The sequence below is a fragment of the Anguilla anguilla genome, chromosome 11, assembly GCF_013347855.1.
Source record: "Anguilla anguilla isolate fAngAng1 chromosome 11, fAngAng1.pri, whole genome shotgun sequence".
Taxonomy (NCBI): Eukaryota; Metazoa; Chordata; class Actinopteri; order Anguilliformes; family Anguillidae; genus Anguilla; species Anguilla anguilla.
Window position 1 is genome coordinate 44,425,759 of NC_049211.1, and position 22,082 is coordinate 44,447,840.

The 22,082-nt window shown below is 42.6% G+C and overlaps 1 protein-coding gene across 1 annotated transcript in view; it reads left to right on the top strand.

Annotated features, from left to right (window-relative positions):
* The window catches only part of elapor1 (endosome-lysosome associated apoptosis and autophagy regulator 1), a 35,674-nt gene extending 13,592 nt beyond the window's left edge, over positions 1–22,082 (top strand). The window contains exons 7-22 of the mRNA XM_035382355.1: positions 1,180–1,329; positions 1,874–1,962; positions 2,257–2,434; positions 4,048–4,176; positions 4,826–4,916; positions 5,907–6,012; positions 7,624–7,761; positions 9,581–9,844; positions 10,512–10,688; positions 11,293–11,443; positions 12,034–12,127; positions 12,549–12,650; positions 15,674–15,800; positions 16,699–16,877; positions 19,521–19,686; positions 20,671–22,082. Of these exons, the coding sequence (XP_035238246.1) occupies positions 1,180–1,329; positions 1,874–1,962; positions 2,257–2,434; positions 4,048–4,176; positions 4,826–4,916; positions 5,907–6,012; positions 7,624–7,761; positions 9,581–9,844; positions 10,512–10,688; positions 11,293–11,443; positions 12,034–12,127; positions 12,549–12,650; positions 15,674–15,800; positions 16,699–16,877; positions 19,521–19,686; positions 20,671–20,739 (2,210 nt within the window). The 3' untranslated portion in view covers positions 20,740–22,082. The remainder of the gene's footprint in view (positions 1–1,179; positions 1,330–1,873; positions 1,963–2,256; positions 2,435–4,047; positions 4,177–4,825; positions 4,917–5,906; positions 6,013–7,623; positions 7,762–9,580; positions 9,845–10,511; positions 10,689–11,292; positions 11,444–12,033; positions 12,128–12,548; positions 12,651–15,673; positions 15,801–16,698; positions 16,878–19,520; positions 19,687–20,670) is intronic.

Here is a 22,082-nt window from a genome sequence, read left to right on the forward strand (position 1 = left end):
TTTTGATATGATAATACATATGTATTTTTTGTATTACTTTTATTAATAGAGGGTATGCATTGACGTCACTTTCCCACTGGAATACGCTCCCTCAGTCGGGACTGAGTGGCAAAACATGCTGCCACATGGCTGCCTTTAGTATAGGAAACTGCAAAACTGGGAGTAAAACAATTATCTGCTTAAATTAAAGGCAGTTGGACTCGACAGTGATCCTTACAACTTACCAAAGAACCAGTGGTCGACATTCAACAAGAAATCAGAGCTATCTTTTTACAGATTGCCGAAAGCTAAAGAAAAGAGAAGCGATGCATCGTTGCAATTCGCAGAAACAACTCAAATCCAAGCATCGAAATGTGGATTTGCGGTTGTTATTTTGTGTCAGGTATGTTGGATTTTTGGGTAAAATCATACCTTAATAATTGATATGATTGGCTAGCTGATACTATCTAACCATCCCTCCTTTGTTTGTAGAACACAAGGCTCATCATTGTGGATGTTTTTTTTAAATAAATGCTGACAAAAACTTTACAGTTACACAGAATATAAAAAAAGATGCTAAATATTTAATTAATGAGTAGTCAATACAGTAGCCTACATAACTTAAGGTATGATTTTACCCAAAAATCCAACATACCTGACACAAAATGACAACCGCAAATCCACGTTTCAGTGCCTGGATTCCAGTTGTTTCTGCGAATTGCATCCATTTGCTTATCTTTTCTTTAGCTTTCGGCAGTCTGTAAAAAAGATTTCTTGTTGAATCTATTTGTGCAGTCAATCGCACAATAGGTCTTTCCCATTTTAGATGTGTTTTTTGTGTTCACGGCATTCAAGCTGAACGCTAACGCTATCACTCAGTAGTCTTTCTGCCACTCAGTGGGTGTAACCGCAGTGACTTCCACTTACTGTGACGTCATGTGCATACCCTCTATAGTAGTACAATTATTATTATAATTGTATTATTATTATTATTATTATTACAAAATGCTTTGTGAATGCAAAATTAAATCTTACAAAACCAAATCTCACGAAAGCAGGAGGTTGTGAGAACTGGGTGTTTCCAAAGGAAAATACATGCCATGAAACATTGTCACAGAATGATAAATGGCACAAAAACATGTGATGCTTCTGTTTTTCATAAGCAGGGTTAAATAACCAAAGAAATACCTGTCTCTCCAGGTGTTGCCTATACATCAGAGTGTTTCCACTGCAAAGCTGGCACCTACAGCGCTAAACCTGGCGCTGCTCACTGTGCCCCTTGCCCAGCCAATACCTATTCCAACAAAGGTGCCACTGTGTGCCAGCAGTGTGCACCAGATAAGTACTCAGGTAACCCTCTCCAGCTCCCCCCGCTATCGCTCACAGCTCATACAGGAAGCACAAACAGCCCAACTTGGTGAAATTTATTTCCAGGACAAATAGGTAGAGCGTTTTGGCTGACCGGGTGGCTGACTGGTTCTTTCAGAACATTTCAATAAATGAATGAGAAAGCAGGTGTTGCGTATCAGAAAATATTTTCTCGGAGATGCTATATGATTTGCGGGCATGCAGTAGCCAAAGCTTAAATTTGGGACCTCCGGATTTCCAAGAGACTCGGGCTATTACTTTGTAACTGTGCTCTTGCGAAAGTAAACCACCATATTTGAAGAACTTTTTTTATCTTAACCCTTTGAAGATTAAGTTCTTTGGAATGCTTTTTTACAATTTTAAGTCAGTATTCTAGAATTCCATTGTTTTCAATTACCAGTAATGATTGTTACATCAGCGTTAGAATGTTCACTTCAGAACATTCTAAACACGTATTTGTGATCTTACGTATTGAAGGGTTCATTTCTGCTGGTTTAAGTCCTGCACTTTATCGTCTGTGTTTCAGGAAATGCTTCCGAGACTTGCCAGCAGCGGCAGCCATGCAAAACCAGCGACTACTTTTACACACACACCCCGTGTGACTCCAGTGGGCAGGTACTGTCACACATGACCAGCGACTACTTTTACACACACACACACACACACACACACACACCCCGTGTGAATCCAGTACTGTCACACATGACCAGCGACTACTTTTACACACACACACCCCGTGTGACTCCAGTACTGTCACACATGCGGTAACTAAAGCCATGTTTCCACAGACCCACTTTCCCTGAAGTGTATTAGACTTTATTTATAATTTGGAAGAGACTAACCATATATTGAACTGGCAGATTAAAGGCGTTGACAAGAACTTATTGTGACTCCCTGTATGCTTCTCAGACCCAGCTGATGTATAAGTGGATTGAGCCAAAGATCTGCAGCGAGAGCATAGAGGGAGCAGTGAAGCTTCCTGCCTCGGGACAGATGGAGACATGTCCGCCCTGCAACCCTGGCTTCTTCCCCACCAACACCTCGGCCTGCCAGCCCTGCCCCCATGGGTCCTACTCCAATGGGACAGGTGCAGAACCCACCTCACACTCCGCCCCAAAGCCAAATCCCACCCCAAACCTTTAGTTGTGCTGCTGTGAGTTCATGAGGTCAAGCTGTCCACTGTTCATTCACAAGAAGTCTTTGCTGAGCCAAAATGTTGACTACTGAGAAATGAATGACGAGACTCCACAACTCCTATTCCACACTAGAATTCAGCATCGATGTGCTAAAACAAGAGACATGAAATAACAGATGGGACAGCTGATGTTGGAGGCATAACTGGGTTGGGGGCATTTATATTTATATTCTGAAATAAATTTAATGAATATATTCATACAATGAATATATTATAGGCACTTTTCAATTCACAAATTGGAATTCAGTTAATTTCCGGAATTGTCTTAATTGAAATGGTTGGCCACCCTGGTTGGCAGGTCTGGAGGAACAGGGACATGTATTGTGGTTCAGGTGGCCCCTCTATCCCCCCTTTGCACTCAAACTGAGTTACCTGTGAGTGGGCACTTCAAAGCTTATGACTGTCTTTAAGACCTCTTAGAACAAGTATTCTTTTTTTCATCACTTCCTCCCAAAATGACCATTGTTGCGATTCTTGAAGTTTGCTTAAAACAGAAACCAGAACGCACAGTTGGGGTACAGATGGTTCCTGAACTGGTTTGTGCAATGGAAAAGGGGCTTTACTGGGCTGTAGAACAGCATCACCATGACTTCAGCTGTGATTTCAGCAGTAATGGCACGGTATCATTTTGTTCCTGGTAATTAGTTCCCTCAGAAGCCTGTTAGCTGCAGCTCCTCTATCAGATCATATCCGTATTATACAAAGGAGTAGACTTAAGTTTATGGGAAAAATCTACGTTGTGGGAAGATATTTTTCAAGAATTTATACTAGATAAAGATATATATTGTGAGAGATCAGTTCTTTCCTCTTTCAGAATTGCATAAGTTCTGAATATGTATTTCACACAATATAAACTTTTACAACATGTTCCATAATATTTTAAAGATAGTATGTTTAGATATATTTAGAATTGATTGGGGGGCTGGGAGGAGTTCTCAGGAACAGCAATGCATTGTTTCTTTTTACAATTTACCAGCACAGCTGTATGGTTTAGGCTAGTCATATGGGCATTTCACTTAACTTTATTAGTTGTTGCACTGTGAGACCCCATACAGTACATCCAGCTGAAGGAGAACTTTCAAATGGTGTAAAACACAGTAAATGTCACTAATTATATTTCAGAGAACAAATTATGTTCTACACTACCTTAAAATTCTACCAAGGTGTATGATGTTAGGATTTCAGCCCTGGAGTGATTGATTAACTATATATTACAAATATATTCATCATATGTTAATGTGATGGCTTTGTGGATGGGACTGGGACTGGGTAGAGATATACTCTGAGCTTCCAACAGAAAAGAGCTCGGTGTTCAAGCTACAGAGCTAAACAAAGACACAGTAATGTGAATTCACACTAAAAGTCATGTTTATCAGCAAAATGTTTGTGAAAGACAGAAGTATGTGCATTACCACAGAAATGTGTGTGTATTAGCACTGAAGTGCATGTTTAGCAATGCAATGTGTGTATTAGCCATTAGCACTGAAACAATATTGTGTCAGCAGCCTGCTCACCATGTCCAGCTGGTACTGAGCCAATGGTGGGATTCGAGTACAAGTGGTGGAACACAATGCCCAGCAACATGAGGAGCTCGGTGTTCAGCCGGGAGTATAGCGACTCTGAGAGGAACACAGGTAAATGCTTTAAGATATGCCCTTCACAATACAGGGCGCAGACATGTCAATGAACGGCTGCGCTATTCCTCTGACGTTGAACAAAAAAACAACTTAAACCAGAGCTGGATTCTTGACTATATACCGTTTCATTGCTTGCTATATTGATATTCGTGCAGCGAATTACAGCACATCAATTTCACCGATGTACGCCAACGATGTGCCCTGGTGTTTTATATGTAATGGGCTGAAAAAAATTCCATGTTGGTTCTGTAAATCCACAGAAGTTATGTGGCGTAAATCTTATTGTTGCCACGGAAACAGAGATAGATTTTCTTCGCCGCCACATCTGTCCAAAATGTAAATAAGTCAGGCATTCTTCACGGTCAGGAGAAATGTTTACTATTGCTTTATCGTAAAGTAGACTAACGTTAACTATAGTAACTATAGGTTATTGGGGTTCTGTCTGGTTTTTACCGTTGGGAAAGTGGTGCAATTTTAAATGTCAAGCCATCGTCTACATTTGTAAATTATGAGATAAAATACACGGTCCATTTTCATTCAGTCTAGCTTAATTAAGTTTCTGTTATTAAATATAGAAAATACCGTTGTGCTATGGATCGTATTGACTGTTGTGCTATTGACCTTGTCATGCTGGTCATATTGACAGCTTGGGAAGTTGCCGGGGAATATATCTACACCACCCCAGGAGACTTAGACTCAGACTACATGATGCTGACGCTGACGGTCTCTGGGTACAGGTGGGGAAATATTTTAATAACATTTCATCCAAGAGCAGGGATGTTTTATGGAAGAGGTTGAGGCTCATACCTTGGCTCTGGGACCTCCATCTCTGGCCCAAAGTGCTGTGTTTTACATGGACCTACAACATAAACTTAAAAGGCAGTAGGTGCCAGCTGGATGGATTTGAAGGTGTAGAGTTCGGGTCTAAAGGTTTTAATCAATTAGAGGTTGTTGAATGGATGTTGAATGGATTGATCTGTTGAATGGATGTTGTTGAATGGAGTAATCTGTTCCATGGATGTTGTAGGATGGAGTGATCTGTTGCATGGAGGTGGTTGAATGAAGGACCTGTTGAATGGAGGTGGTTGAACAGAGTGGTCTGGCACACGTGTATGGTCTGATAATAGATTGTGAGAGGTTGCAGTTCCACATTCCTTGCATTGTGGGCTAGGACAAGAGAATTTTAAAAAATTTGGGCCAGAAATTGAAGTCAGTGGAGAGATGTGAGCAGAGGTGTGACATGCAAGTTTTCTGATTGTAGACAAGAAGAGCAGCAGTGTTTGTGTGAGATGCTGGGGCTTGACAGCAATATTCTTTTTGTTTTCAAAATTCTCAGTGAAAGGTTTTCAAAAAAGTTTAATGATGCCGTTCTTCCCATCTGCTTTTTAAAGTGATGTGTTCCTGAGTTGCAGTATTTGTGCTTTCCTTCACATTGATATTAAATGTTGAATGTTAATAACTAAACTGCACACTTACGAAACTATTTTCCACATCATTCACACTATTAATTAAAGGAAGCTTCTTCTTTAAATTTAAAATGTGAATGTGGTAGTGGAGGAAAGGAGGACAGTTTTCAGTGATTCTTTCGATGTGGTCTAATCTACAGGTTAAGTGGTGCTGGTGTGTAGACCTAAATGGCTTACTGAACCTGGCTAATTTGTGGAAAAAGTCAGTACACACACATGCTTGGTCCTGTTCAGGCCTGAACGCTGTGCTGCTCCCTACAGGTTACCCCACTCTATAGCAAAGAACACAGAAAGCCTGGAACTTTCCAGGATTTCTTTTGTCTTTGAGACCAGCTGCAGCGCTGACTGTGTGCTATATTTCATGGCGGTAAGAAAGAAACTTGTATTTTTTGTTGCTTTTTGAAAAAGTTTTTTATGTTTGAAGGAACAGCATTATGACAAGATCCACTTAATAGATAATTATGTAGGAAAATTTCTTCTGTTCTCATTTTGAGGAGAGGCACCACAGGTGAAAAAAGTGATTTTGACTAGATCAGTCAATTTTGAGATATTATGATATTTAGCTTCTACAACTACTGTAGTTTCATAAAATGTCTGAAACAATGATCAGAAGCTACTTTAAATAGTTAATTTAAATGTTGTATACCAGTAGCTTCATATATACCAAGCACAAAATTAGCTTTAATGGGCATTTTCTCTAAATGACATATTTCTTTACGAAAATCTTTTTCTTTTTTTTTTTACAATTTAACTTACAGATATAGCTGCCAAATTGTACATGGTGCTTCTTAACCAAAATGGTTTGTAATTTACTGAAGCTTTCCAAAATATATTATGTAATTGCTATATACATAGGGCTTATAAAATAATTTCTGTATAAAACAAATTTTTGAATCTCTCTGCAAATTACCAACTACCGAGTTGTTCATCACATTGAAACTGAAAAAATGAACTCTAACTTAATCCACTGAGAAAAAATGTGTTTTAACTAACATGTAAATGTGGGCTTTTTAAAATATCCATGAGCTAATTTGCACATGTTTTAAAAAATAAAGAAAAATCATAATACAGAAAATGTTTGGATTGGCGTCCACATTTAAAGTATAGAATGTCATTTTGATTGGAGGAAAAGATTTTTTTCCCTATGCACCTGTGGTACATCCCCTTAACTAAAACATTTAATTCAGCTAATCAATTCTTTTGATCTATGTGCATCTATTTTACCAAAATGGTACTAAAAGGACTGAAGAAAGAACACAATCCAAAGACAGAAAAAGGACGAGAAGAGTGGATGTTTTTGAAACTTAGCAATAATAATTATATAAATAATAATAAATAATAGTATTTATACAACACTCCTCATTCAGACACTCCTCATTCAATACACTGAGTGTATTACAGTTCATGAAGAATAAAAAGCTACAAAAATTCTGATTTAAAATAAAGATCATTTATAAAGGGTAATAGACCCCATTCACAAAACTTTTCTTAAATTATTCTTAGTTTTAAAAAAATGTTTTTATGAAAAGCCAATATGGGATTCATGATTTAGACCTTTGTTTTTGTGCATATCTGGTGTATGAGATGACGAATGCTGACTGTTTGTAAATTTTATGTACAATCCTGTTCAAGTGATTAGCATAAGGAAACAGCCATGGACAAATACAGATAAGAAAAACGTTCTTAACTCAGTTTACAATCAAATGTGGTCATACGTGTGTTTTGTGAATGAAACCAAATGTTTCCATTTTTATTAATATGCCTGGTACAACTTTGCTTCTCATTCTTTTTAGGAAATGTAATATTTTTTTTCTTTATGATTTTTGTTGTTTCCATGAGGTGTACACAGTATAGACCAGGCAGTGAAAATGTCTGGGCAGGTTGAAATCTAAGTGAACTCTGTGAGTTTGTGGAGGAGGCGTGACTTTGAGCAGTGGACTGCGACGTCCCGTTAAGATGTCCGGTTCCCTCCCCCCAGGGGTACAGCGAGCGAAACAATGCGGTGGTGGAGCGCTGGGGGGGTACGAGGGAGAAGCAGTCGTACACCTACATCGTCAGGAGCAACAGCACCGTCAGCTTCACCTGGGCCTTCCAACGCACCGAGTCCTACAGCACGGTAAGCGCGCCCACAGTGTATTACTGAGGCTATTAGCTGCCCGAGAACCGGCCTGATTGATTACAGCTCCTTAAATGAATACAAAATATTCTTTCTTTATAAAATGTATGTATGTCTCTGACATGATGTGGCGTTATGAGGTAATCGTAAGGCCTTGTTAGGCTGGAAACATACTTTATTGGGATGGCAGGTATGCCAAGTTACGCCTTGGCGGGGCATGCCCCATACCTAATACAGCACCGAGAGTTTGGCACTTTTCAGGGCTCCCCACAGAAATAACCGCAACAGTCACAGACTCTCAGCCCTTAAAAACATCAATTTCTGTACATTCTGACTCCATTTCAACAGACAGAATTCATTAACAACTTCACATGTCCACACAATAAAGCCCCAAACGAAGGGGATTTTGCATTTTCTCCTTCTCCTTTTTCCTGCCAGAAATGCACCTAGCCCACAAAGAATATGTCTCCCTATTGGTCATTTTACCTACATCAACCAGTAAAAACATTGGATGCAAACAAAATGATCACATATACAAGTGCGCACATTTAAAACAGTATAATTTGCAACTCTCATGTACTTCCTGCATAGCCTAGTGGGTAGTGCCATTGTCTTTTGGTTGCAACTGTCTACAGGACTCAGAGACCTGGGTTCAACTCCCCCCTCCGACTGCAGCAAACCTCTAAACTCAGTACACTGACTTGCTGCCTAACTGAAAATACAACATTTAAACTATTGCTTTTACATCTGTAAAATCTTTTCGGGACAGTTCTGCTTTTGGCATTTTTAGCATGTTTAACGTTAGCTACCTTGTTTGTGAGTAACTTCCTATTCTTGTACGTTGAAAACCATGTTTTTCATGAGATACATATTACTGCAAGAATCTTTGTGTCTCTGTTAGCCAGTGCGATACCAGCTGACGCCACTAGATGGTGGTGGCTGCCAGTCAGTGTGAGATTCGCAGGCACAGGACGTCTTGATTGGTGCTCCTGGAATACTAGCAACAAGCTGAGCGACTGTCTGTGTACGTGGTCAGCTAAAAGCTTTTTTGTTTTATTTGCAGGTAAAACCGTAAAAAACGTACATAGGAGGCTAGGAAGTTCAAGGCAGTGAAGCCTAGGAAGTAACAGGAAACAGCCTCTACTACGCGTGTTTGAGGGCAAAAGCGCTTGATGCCCATTGAATTCAATGTAGAAATCTAAGGAGATTTAACAACCTAAGAAAACCTCATTGGTACATGTTTTGTGATCATTAATTTCATTATGTGCAGCAGTTTCTGAAACAATGGTTGTTTTGGTCCGGAAGTCTTGGAAAAATATTTAGATGTGCATAATTTGTTACATAATGCATATTTTTCAATCCGCTTTTCATATGAAACTTGAAGAACTTTACAAAACACCATCAAGGTCGTTTTATTTATTTATCGCTTAAGGCACGTCCCTGTCTAGTTAAATATGCATGTTTATGGTTGAAAGGTTAAGCCTTCAGACACAGTTTCCCCTCCGGGCCTGGAGTTAAACCTGCAGACACAGCCCCCCCTCTGGGACTGCAGTTGAACCTGCTGACACAGCCCCCCCTCTGGGACTGCAGTTGAACCTGCTGACACAGCCCCCCCTCTGGGCCTGGAGTTAAACCTGCAGACACAGCCCCCCCTCTGGGACTGCAGTTAAACCTGCAGACGCAGCCCCCCCTCTGGGCCTGGAGTTAAACCTGCAGACGCAGCCCCCCCTCTGGGCCTGCAGTTAAACCTGCAGACGCAGCCCCCCCTCTGGGAGCTTGTGGTCCCTGGTGTAGTGGCTTCCATGTCTCTGTTCCCCAGGAAAGGCAGTTCAGTGCAGATTTTGCCAAGCTGTACTCGGTGCACGTGACGAACGCGATCGGCGGCGTGGCGTCGCGGTGTCGCCGCTGCGCCCTGGGCTCGGCGGACAGCGGGTCGGCCTGCGTGCCCTGCCCTCCCGGGCACTACATGCTGAACGGGTCAGGCGTCTGCCAACAGTGCCCCCCAAACACCTTCATCAGACCTGAGCAGCCTATGGGGGAGGAAGCCTGCATCCACTGCGGGCCCAACACCCACAGCAACCAGGCAAGACCCGCCGTCAGTCAGCCAGACCAGTACCTCACTATTAACCCTAACCCTAAGCCTAATACACTTCATCACACGCTCTGCAGCCAGACCAGTACCTCACTATTAACCCTAACCCTAAGCCTAATACACTTCATCACACGCTCTGCAGCCAGACCAGTACCTCACTATTAACCCTAACCCTAAGCCTAATACACTTCATCACACGCTCTGCAGCCAGAGCAGTGCCTCACTATTAACACTAACCCTAACACACTTCGTGCGTCAAATCTTTAAAAGAAGAGAGGGCAGCCTTTTTCCATTTTTTTTGCAGAGAGGGTGACTGGGCTCATTAATTTTCTGAAAAATAGATGCATGTGAATACAGCTACTGGCTGTCTGGTCATCACTCATATTGATAGCTGTGACACTGATTCAGAATGGCAGCTAGCTAGCAAAGAATCAATATCCGACCCAGAATTCAGATGCTCTTATCCAGCTAGCTACAATGCAAGTGTATGTGTAACATCATTAGAGTACTAAATGTAAGTTGACTTATGCTATAATAATAACAATGATAATAGATAAAACTATTTATGGACCCATATTCAGTTCAGTTTTATTTAACTTATATGAGTTATAACTTTCCTTGTGCGCAGGCTGATTGTATTCCTTTGGCTCTTCCCCAGGCTAAATCTGCCTGTGTCAGTGACTGCCAGCTGCAGCTGCGGCCCCCCGGAGGGGAGGCTGTGCTCTACGACTTCTCCCCGCTGGCCAACGCCACCAGCTTCCTGAGCGGCCCGCGCTTCACCAGCAAGGGGCTCCGCTACTTCCACCAGTTCAGCATCGGCCTCTGCGGGAACAAGGTACCTGCCACACGTTCTGTACCATTACAGGATACACAGCTCCACTTCTGCCTGTGGGTGAGAAGCAGCTGTAATGAGCTGCCTGCGACTCCTCAGGGCAGACCTGTCTGTGTGAGTCGCGTGTAGCGCACTGAGCAGCAGGAGGTCTCTCTCACTGAGACTCCTCAGGGCAGACCTGTCTGTGTGAGTCACGTGTAGCACACTGAGCAGCAGGAGGTCTCTCTCACTGTGACTCCTCAGGGCAGACCTGTCTGTGTGAGTCACGTGTAGCGCACTGAGCAGCAGGAGGTCTCTCTCACTGTGACTCCTCAGGGCAGACCTGTCTGTGTGAGTCACGTGTAGCGCACTGAGCAGCAGGAGGTCTCTCTCACTGTGACTCCTCAGGGCAGACCTGTCTGTGTGAGTCACGTGTAGCACACTGAGCAGCAGGAGGTCTCTCTCACTGAGACTCCTCAGGGCAGACCTGTCTGTGTGAGTCACGTGTAGCACACTGAGCAGCAGGAGGTCTCTCTCACTGTGACTCCTCAGGGCAGACCTGTCTGTGTGAGTCATGTGTAGTGCTGACACTGAGCAGCAGGAGGTCTCTCTCACTGTGACTCCTCAGGGCAGGACGCTTGCGACTTGCATGGATAATGTGACAGAGAGCGTGAGCGAGGTCAGAGGTCACGTGTGCCAAGCGACTGTGGTGCCGTCGGAAGTGAGGGGTCAGAGCATGGTATCGTCCCAGCCCTTCAGCATTGGTGAAACGCTCATCGGTAAGTTGTGACTGTTGCTCATCCATAGTCACACCTGTGTCAGTTCCTTCGACCGTTGTACGCAAGTAACATTCCTGCACATTGCTGAAAAATTTAAAACATTTATTTATTGAAAATGGTTTAATTTGAAATTTCTTTAAAATTCTCGGGGATCTTCAGGAATGTTTTCCAATTTTACCAGCATCTAAAAGAGTTGAAGTATTTTACACAGGCAGTTGACCCAGGTTCGGTCAGATTCACTGGAAATGGAAAGGCCTCAATCTAAAATAGCAGCTCTCACAATTATACAGATGGAACATCTGGAGCACAGCAACAAAAAGTTTTGTTATTTTAGCATAAAAGTTGATAATATATGAGTCAAGGAGGCAGCCATAAAAATTTCATGTTTGTTTAAAACAAAGACCAAAACAACTGAACTAATAAACTGAAACTGAACACGTTGATGAAAAGTAAAATAAAATAGTCTTGTAACGTAATCAGGTAGTCCTAAATCAGGACAAGAAAATAAAATCTTAAAATAAGAAAAAATTAAGCAGATTTTATCGGGCCCAAAGCTGAGTTGTTAACATAGTTTATTGACCTCCCTCTAGGGGTCACTACTGAGTCAACTCTGGATCACATCGACTCACCAGAAGAGTACTTTCCCTCCAAATCCAGTCTGCCTGATGTCATATTCTACTACAGGTGAGAGCAGTCCCAAATGGCTGTAAATCTGTCTAACAGGGATTGTGTGAGACTGCTGCTCAGTTTTTAATACGGAAATACAGCTGGTTCATGAACAGTTTTTTTTTAATACTTTTCGCTATTTTTGCAACATTTTCATTCAGAGCCTGAAATGAATGAAAAGTTGCAAGAAAACTTTTTTTAGAAGTAACATTCACTCAAGTCAGTTGTTTAGGTTCGAACTGCTAAGCTTGTGAATTTGTGGATCATTTTGCCAATTTTATAGCAACCTTTAAAAAATTAACAAGTAGAACTGCTTGATCACAAAGTGGAATCTTCCCCATAAAGATGACAGACTTTTTATGAAAAATGTGACGAAGATAGTTCTGAAAAATGTGTTTGTAGACTTTGCATGTGGCCGTGTGTCTGCCTCTGTCTGCAGGACTGCTGAAGCTACCAAGGCTTGTAAAGACGGGAGATCGGCCTCCATCAGGCTGAGATGTGACCCCACAGTAAAGGAAACAGACAGACTGGCTCTGCCAAGGTACAGCAATCAAATGATTTCTGCTTTCACAGGATGTCAAGAGTGGAAAATTGGGTTAGGGTTAGAGGTTTGTGTTGAAAACGTGGAGCTACAACCAATTGAAACAGCCAAAGTGAAACAAGCTGGGCCTTGTTACTCGTCACCCAGTGGTAACCAACCCTGTCCTGTAGGTTTGCACTCCAACCCTAACAAAGCACACCTCATTCAACAGCTAGAGATTTTGCTGAGTTGATAATTAGTCGAATCTGGTGTGCAAAATTAGAGTTGAAATGAAAACCTACAGGATGGTGGATCTCCAGGAACAGGTTTGGCTACCACTGCCGTTACAGAACGATCTGAGAGGTAAAGAGTGTTTTTAAAAGAGTGATCTTGAGAACATTCCTTAATTTTTACACGCGTTTCCCAAATCAACACTTAACCAGAGAGCGCACGTACAATATATAAGTGTATTTTTAGCACCATTGTGTGCTTCAAAGGTGATGAAAAGTTAGGTGAATAACTGATTGGACTGCTTGCAAGGCATGAAATGCAGTTACAACAGGTCAGCAACTAAAAGAAAATTGATAAAAACAAAATATGAGCATTGATATGCTTATAACAACAAAGACTAGCCAACCTATTTATGGTATATACTTAAAAAAACATGGATAAGAAGACTATCAGTTAATGAGCTTCAATAATGTGGTTTACTGTGAATTTGTTAATTTTGTAATCCTGAGACAGACACTAGCTTTAGGCAATTTCATTTTACATGTTTTCTGAACAAGGATGGCATCAGTTCTAGTGAAACATGATTCTGTATCACATTCTTGTCTTTGCAAATGTTGTGCCTAGAAAAGGATATAGAGCACATACCGCTGAGTTTGACTGCTGACTGTCTCTCGTCCTGTTTGTACACAAAACGTTTCATTCATTAACATGGCCCAAGTATTTTCACTGTCTATAAATGATCATCTCTATTTATCACAACCATGACCAGGAAGAAAGGAACAACAAAATAGCAAGGGCCTTTTTAAAGTTTTATTTTATTTTCTTCAGTTTCCCTTCTGCACAAAGCTCACTGCTTCAGTTATATGTGCAGTCACCCCAGCCACACATTTTGTATGTTCACCATAGTTCACCACCCCAGTTCACCACCCCAGTTATCTGCTTCAATCTGTCTAAACCATGAAACTGTCCCTTTTCATTTCCATGCCTTCCAGGCACTACACCACCCCGCCAACAACAACTTATTTTAACAGACGGTCTTCGGTCTGATAAGGAAGCATAAAACAATACGCGTGTCAATATCCTACATTTCTCTATTTTAACATTTAAATTTTTTTCCACTCAATATAATTATTTTGTTGATATTCTCAACATTATGTACATAATTTCGTCATATTCTACATCATTGATTAGAAAGGCTTTATTGTCAGCATTAATAACACACTTATTCTATGAGTGGGCAAAAACAGTCCTTATGGTCATTTCTAAAACCAGCTTTAGTTAAGAAGCCTTTGGGAAACACCTCACAAATGGAAGATGGTTTGTCAGATGAATTTTATGATCATTTTAGGCTTAAGATGGTTTTGGGAATAGGCTCTATGCACATTGTGATGTCACAGAAGTGGAAAACAGGCTTGTTCCGGTTACTGGGTAGGCTATTCACAGAAACATGGCAGGAAAATTTCTGATTTTTTAATAAGACAAACAAATACAAAAAATACCAAAATGGATTAAATTGAATAATTTTTTTTCATTTATTAATTTAATTAATTGGGACAAATCTGTTCCACAAAAGTGAGAACATAAGTAACGATCATTGCTGTGTCCCGCAATGCACAGTGTTAGGAACTTCAACTTCTCTGTAAATTTTCATCTCTTTCTGAGAGATAAACAGCTTAAACATTTTTAGTTTTGCTATGTGTGATGTGAAGATTAACAGAGCTACAATAAGAGACCACATTGTAGCTTTTTTACTGATCGCTCAGCTTACTAAGTAGTACAATAAATCATTGCCATGTGGGATTATTTGTCCTACTGGTAGAGCAGTGAGTTCGGGAAGAAAGTTGCTGGCTTTACTTGCAACTGCTGCTCTCACATCAAGCCCATCTGAACAGCGGGACGACAGGTGTATGCAAACGGGAACTGCAGATATACGGAATTAACTTGGTCGATAACCAAGTTTCCATTGACCTATCGAACGCTAACATATTTATTTCACATTTATTCCAGAGGACTGAACGCCGTTACTGCTTAAAAGGCAAGTTCTACACATATAAAACTGTGTACATTAACAAAAATCAACAACATACAAATACATTTTGTTATATTAATACGGCTTCGTTTACAGTAGGCTGTCAACTTTCAGACTTGGAACATGAATATTCCTTAATCGCAACGATGAAATGCACCTGTGGAAACATCATTTCACAGTAACTGCTTTACTAACAGCTTTTTTTTGCATCCTGGGTTACAACTGTGAATATGTACGGCTTGCTAGAAAGGCTGATTGATTGATTAAATTTGGCCGTCTATCCCCTGACCCCGATCGATAATAATAGGTGAGCTCATTCTACTGGGGTATACCCAACTAACGTTAAAACACATGTAGCTACCTTTGTAATTATACAGGTAAGACGACTCAGAATTTAAAGTCGTTTCTAATTTACTTTTTGTTGTAAATGTTTAATTGGTAGACATCGTTTACAGTTAATTTGGGTGAGTGAAAACAGGTGCCTCTGCCATCTCTCTTCCATTACCTTCGCTGCATTCCGCTTCAACCGGAAGTAAGCGAGCCTGTTTGGCCAACTGCGGAAGATGTTTGTGCATACAGCCTTTTGAAGCCCTACTCTATAATTTCTTTGGTTGTGTTACCGAGAATATCTGAGCAAACAGCAGCCAGCAAAACAAGTCCTCTTGCAAACACTCCTGACGCTTTAGTGCCCTTAGAGTGGAAATGGTGCATGTGTGTGTCCCCACAGTGCCTGCCCAGAGTAGTTCCCTCAGAGTGGAAATGGTGCATGTGTGTGTCCCCACAGTGCCTGCCCAGAGGGTACGTGTGATGGGTGTTCCTTCCACTTCCTGTGGCAGACGCAACATGCCTGCCCGCTGTGCTCCAAGAGCGACTACAAAGAGATTGTGAGCGCGTGCGTGGAGGGGATCCAGGTAAGGCTGTCGTTTCCATCACAACGCTATACATTCTCACCAGCGCGGACTGTGGGAATAATACGGACGAAGTGACCGGGGAAATCGCCCATTGACTTTACATGGGCTTGTGAAAAGCCTTTTGGAATCATGGAAGTCCCGTCATAATGTACACATTGGAGCCAGAGACCGTGCAGTAGGGGACAGGGGGGGGATCCTTATATAGTCATGAAGTTGAGTCCGGGTCTCTGATTTGTCCACAGAATATTAAAATATTGTCCAAATGACACAATAACTTAATTGTTTTGTGGGAAAAATTTACTTCATGTTTTGACTGTATTGATACCATTGACTTACATTGAAATGGGTGGCTGAAACACCTCTACTGGAGTCAACCGCACTCGCGCTAGTGAGAAATGTCTCTCAACAAAACCAGAAAGTGAGCTTCAGAAACGAAACCTGTTTCTGACCCACTTGCTCACCGGATTCTATAAGCTCAGTCTCCCTACTGTTGAAGCTCAATCATTCCAGTTTGATACATCATCTGAAAATTCAGTACATGACCATTCTGTGCTGTAATACAGCATTGGAACTTCAGTAGTGAAGAACCAGGGAGGATGGGAAGAACTCCAGGAACTGAGTATCTGGTGAATTGTTTCAGTTCATATCTGCATGTGTGTTTGTGTCTGTGCGTGTGCGTGTGTGCTTGTGTGTGCGTGTGTGTGCGTGCGTGTGTGTGCGCATCTGCGTGCATGTGCATGCGCGTGTGCATATGTGGGTGTGTGTGCTTGTGTATGTGTGCGTGTGTGTGTGTGTGGTTGTGTGTGCGTGTGTGTGCTTGTGTATGTGTGCATGTGTTTATGTGTGTGTGTGTTTGTGTGTGTGTGGTTGTGTTTGTGTGCGTATATGTGTGTTGCAGAAAACCACCTACGTGTGGCAGGAGCCGGTGCGCTGCACAGGCGGGGTGTCTCTGCCGGCTCAGGGAGTGAGTGCCTGCGTGACCCTGGATTTCTGGCTCAGATTTGGGGTCTCCACCGGGTCAGTCGCTGCACTGCTCCTCATCACTCTAAGCTGCTACTTCTGGAAGAAGACAAGAAAGTAAGCCCCCCCGTGTGCACGGAGGAGTTCCACACAAGTGTGTCTCCTTAGTGCACTGATTTAACGCACCATGTCTGGGGCTGGGCTAGGCTCGGGAGGGGCTGTGCTTCCTGGGTAATTCCCTTTTGGGAGGAGGTTGGATGCAGACAGCTCTATTCTCTGAGGGTAATCGTGATCATCTCTGCTTGTACAGACCCGCCTTATCAATCTAAGGACATTAGCATTATCAACATAAAAAACTGCAAATGTGAAAGGTGTATAATGAAAGGTCTGCTCCCTCTAAAGGTAGCGTCTTAACGGTAAAGGAACCTCAACGGGCAGCGAATTTGGGATGCACTTTGAAGGCAGAACGAAATCACAGAGAGTTCACCAAACCAACATGAGATCAGTGTTTACTGTTACAGCTGATGGGTTTAACTTTCCACTCTGTCAATTGAACAATTTAAGGTTCTCCATTTAAGGGAAAACTAAAAAAACTAAACTTAGTTTTTACATTCAGCTAACTACATAACTAGCCACTACATAATGTAGCCACTACGTTCAGCTAACTACATAACTAGTCACTACATAATGTAGCCACTACATTCAGCTTACTACATAACTAGCCACTAGCTCAGTTACTTTTTTTGGCCACTGTGTGTGACTAGTCAATTACAGGGCGTGTGTTTAGTGAGTTACAGGGTGTGTGGTCAATGAGTTACACGGTGTGTGGATAGTGAGTTACAGGGCGTGTGGATAGTGAGTGACAGGGCGTGTGGATAGTGAGTGACAGGGCGTGTGGTCAGTGAGTTACAGGGCGTGTGGTCAGTGAGTGACAGGGTGTGTGGTCAGTGAGTGACAGGGCGTGTGGTCAGTGAGTTACAGGGTGTGTGGTCAGTGAGTGACAGGGCGTGTTGTCAGTGAGTGACAGGGCGTGTTCTTAGTGAGTTACAGGGCGTATGGTCAGTGGGTTACAGGGCGTGTGTTTAGTGAGTTAGAGGGCGTGTGTTTAGTGAGTTACAGGGCATGTGGATAGTGAGTTGCAGGGCATGTTGTCAGTCAGTTACAGGGCGTGTGGATAGTGAGTTACAGGGCATGTTGTCAGTGAGGTACAGGGCGTGTGGATAGGGAGTGACAGGGTGTGTGGTCAGTGAGTGACAGGGCGTGTGTTTAGTGAGTTACAGGGCGTGTGTTTAGTGAGTTACAGGGCGTGTGGATAGTGGGTTACAGGGCGTGTGTTTAGTGAGTTACAGGGCATGTTGTCAGTGAGTGACAGGGCATGTGGATAGTGAGTGACAGGGCGTGTGTTTAGTGAGTTACAGGGCGTGTGGATAGTGAGTGACAGGGCGTGTGGATAGTGAGTTACAGGGCGTGTGGATAGTGAGTTACAGGGCATGTTGTCAGTGAGTGACAGGGCGTGCGGTCAGTAAGTTACAGGGCGTGTGGCCAGTGAGTTACAGGGCGTGTGGATAGTGAGTTACAGGGCGTGTTGTCAGTGAGTGACAGGGTGTGTGTTCTTAGTGAGTTACAGGGCGTGTTGTCAGTGAGTGACAGGGTGTGTGTTCTTAGTGAGCTACAGGGCGTGTGGATAGTGAGTGACAGGGCGTGTGGTCAGCGAGTTACATTACATGTTCTTAGTGAGTTACAGGGCGTGTGTTTAGTGAGTTATAGGGCATGTTGTCAGTTAGTGACAGGGCGTGTGGTCAGTGCGTTACAGGACATGTTCTTAGTGAGTTACAGGGCATGTGTTTAGTGAGTTACAGGGCATGTTGTCAGTTAGTGACAGGGCGTGTGGTCAGTAAGTTTCAGGACATGTTCTTAGTGAGTTACAGGGCGTGTGTTTAGTGAGTTACAGGGCATGTGGATAGTGAGTTGCAGGGCGTGTGTTTAGTGAGTTACAGGGCATGTTGTCAGTGACAGGGCGTGTGGTCAGTGAGTTACAGGGTGCATGGTCAGTGAGGTACAGGGTGTGTGGTCAGTGAGTGACAGGGCGTGTGGTCAGTGAGGTACAGGGTGTGTGGTCAGTGAGCGACAGGGCGTGTGGTCAGTGAGTTACGGGGCGTGTGGTCAGTGAGTTACAGGGCATGTTGTCAGTGAGTGACAGGGCGTGTGTTCTTAGTGAGTTACAGGGCGTGTTGTCAGTGAGTGACAGGGCATGTTGTCAGTGAGTGACAGGGCGTGTGGTCAGTGAGTTACAGGACATGTTCTTAGTGAGTTACAGGGCATGTGTTTAGTGAGTTACAGGGCATGTTGTCAGTGAGTGACAGGGCATGTGGTCAGTGAGTTACAGGGCATGTGGTCAGTGAGTTACAGGACATGTTCTTAGTGAGTTACAGGGCATGTGTTTAGTGAGTTACAGGGCATGTTGTCAGTGAGTGACAGGGCGTGTGGTCAGTGAGTTACAGGACATGTTCTTAGTGAGTTACAGGGCATGTTGTCAGTGAGTGACAGGGCGTGTGGTCAGTGAGTGACAGGACATGTTCTTAGTGAGTGACAGGGCATGTGGTCAGTGAGTTACAGGATGTGTTCTTAGTGAGTTACAGGGCGTAAGGTCAGTGGGTTACAGGGTGTGTGGTCAGTGAGTTACAGGGCGTAAGGTCAGTGGGTTACAGGGTGTGTGGTCAGTGAGGTACAGGGCTTGTGATCAGCACAAACTCTTCGCAGGTTGGAGTATAAGTACTCAAAGCTGATGATGAGCACCGGGGAGAAGGAGTGCGAGCTCCCAGCAGCTGACAGCTGTGCCATCATGGAGGGCGAGGACGCTGAGGACGACCTCATCTACCTCACCAAGAAATCCATCTTCAGCAAGATCCATGCCTTCTCCCGGGAGGTGAGTGTACCTCTGTACCATGGCCAGATCTGCATCTGGGACAGCAATCTCAGACTGTGGGTCTAGTACCATGGCCAGATGCGCGTCTGGGACAGGAATCTCAGACTGTGGGTCTAGTACCATGGCCAGATCTGCGTCTGGGACAGGAATCTCAGACTGTGGGTCTGGGACCACAGCCAGATGGAAAGTTTGAAAGAGTTTTTTGTTAATTTATTTGAAAGAGTCTATTTGTGTTCACAAATGTGTGAATAAAGTCCTGATCCCACAGGACAGTGCTTAATAGGCCACAGTATTGCTTGGAGAGGGAGTTTTGATTGCTCAATATTGACTCCTCTCGTGAAATCAGGTGCCTGCATTCTCCCTGCGTGGTCCTCCAGCACACAAACTGCTCAGCTGGTGGACTGCAGGGTAAGTGGCAGCAGCTGCCTGCAGACACTGCGGAGGTGATGTGCTAACATTCGCTCTCCTGTATAAACACTGCAGCGATGGGATAGGTCAGAGACTATGACTGACCGTTCTAAAATGTGGAGAAAAATATTGAATTTTGTACAAGATCACAGCATTCTAGTACTGACTCATTCTAGTACTGACTGTCATATTAAACCTTTTACTGCTCAGTGACAGTCTGGTGAATAAACATGCCCCTGTGATATTCTTTTCATAATCACTTTCAAAGTTTTTGGTCATTTTTTTCTTGACTCCAAGTTATTCACAAAAAGTCTGCCAGGTGGCAGTGTGTATAATTTAGCCTAAGTCAATAGGTCAGTGGTATTCAATGTTGTTCTTGGAATTCTGCAGTGTCCACAGGTTTGTACTATAGCTTGGCACTTAAAGCAGTTTTTCACACTTGCTTTGCTTGGTTTCTGGGGTTTTTAAGACAAAAGCCAGCCACTCTTCAGCTCTCCAAGTACTGGAGCAGACACCAGAGCGTAAGCAGACCTTAAAGAGCCAGAGGAATGACTGAGACTGTGTGTTCCTCCACAGAGAACCTCCGACGGGTTTGACTCGGTGCCGCTGAAGTCCTCCTCAGGCCAGGAAATGGAAATGAGCTAGGAGCCCACCGGATAGGTCAACCTCGGGTCACATGGGATCCTGGGAAAGACCAATCACACAAAGACACAATCACTGGCTGTCTATGCTGCCCTCTCTCATAGAGGATGACCCCATTGCTCAGCCTATTTATGGTTTTGGGGTTTCTGTGGCAAAAATATAAGGATAGGCCTAGCCGCTATGTCACACTGCTGGATTGTGTTATTATATTTATTGCCAATTCATCTTGCTGGAAAAAGCCAGAATGATAACCTGGACATAGAGTGTCCCAGTTCATCAAGTGTAATTTTTTTCCTCATCACATTTCTGTTACCTGACAGCAGTGGGCGCGTTCTATACCAGCTGTGTGGAATTGCTCTATCCATACTGTAGTGTCTCTGAAATTGTATTTATTCCTGTAAGGTAAACTGGACAAAGAGTACATGTCACTGCCGACTTGTAATAAAACAGAGTCACAATTAGCATAATGAGCTAAACAATATTGAAAAGGGTTGAAGAGAAAATACTTTTTTTGGTTTTGACTAAAGAGTGTAGGAGGGGTTCTTATATACACAAATCTCATTAAAAGTTAGGGAGATTCTTCGTATTTATTTTTTCTATAAAGCTAAAGCTGATGCATACTCATATTCTGGGTGCACTATATTGTTGCTGACTAATATCCATTTATGGAATTACAAAAAATGTAATTATGATTGACGGTGGAATGAGTCCACTTCTGCTTTACGGGAATTAGAAATGGCCAATTCTGTTCATGCCTGCCATGTGTTGATCCAGAATGTCCTATGGAAGCCAAACTACATTTACAGCTTGTGATCGACATGATTTGACAGATTCAGTACAGCATACATGTGCTGACTTTGTCACATCATTGATTTTTCCTATTAAAATTCCTATTTTAAGTGCTGTTAAATATGCTATAAGTGTTAGGAAAACATACTTTAAGAGTGCTAAGGAAAACCTTATTACCTATCTCTAAGGCCTACCGATCTAAGAAATAACTGGTCCCATATCCTGGAATCATGATGCCTCTTTTTTAAAAGATAAACACAAAATGTAACTTTAAATGATTTAAATCAACACTGAACATTGAAATGGGGCTAATGTTAGCTTGTACAGCTGTCTGTATTCTATTGTTTTTATTCATGACTGTTTTCTAAACAGTGATTACCAAATTGCCTTATAATTGCCTAGTTTTTTAGTATTTCCTAAGAGTGACATGATTTTTTTTAAAGAACACGGTGTCTATTTTTAAAGCTGTTGTGTTTTTCCACATTCAAGTTGATGTGTGATAGTAGTCTGCCATCTTTTGTGTGGTCTGAAATAATAAATAAATGTGCATCTGACTA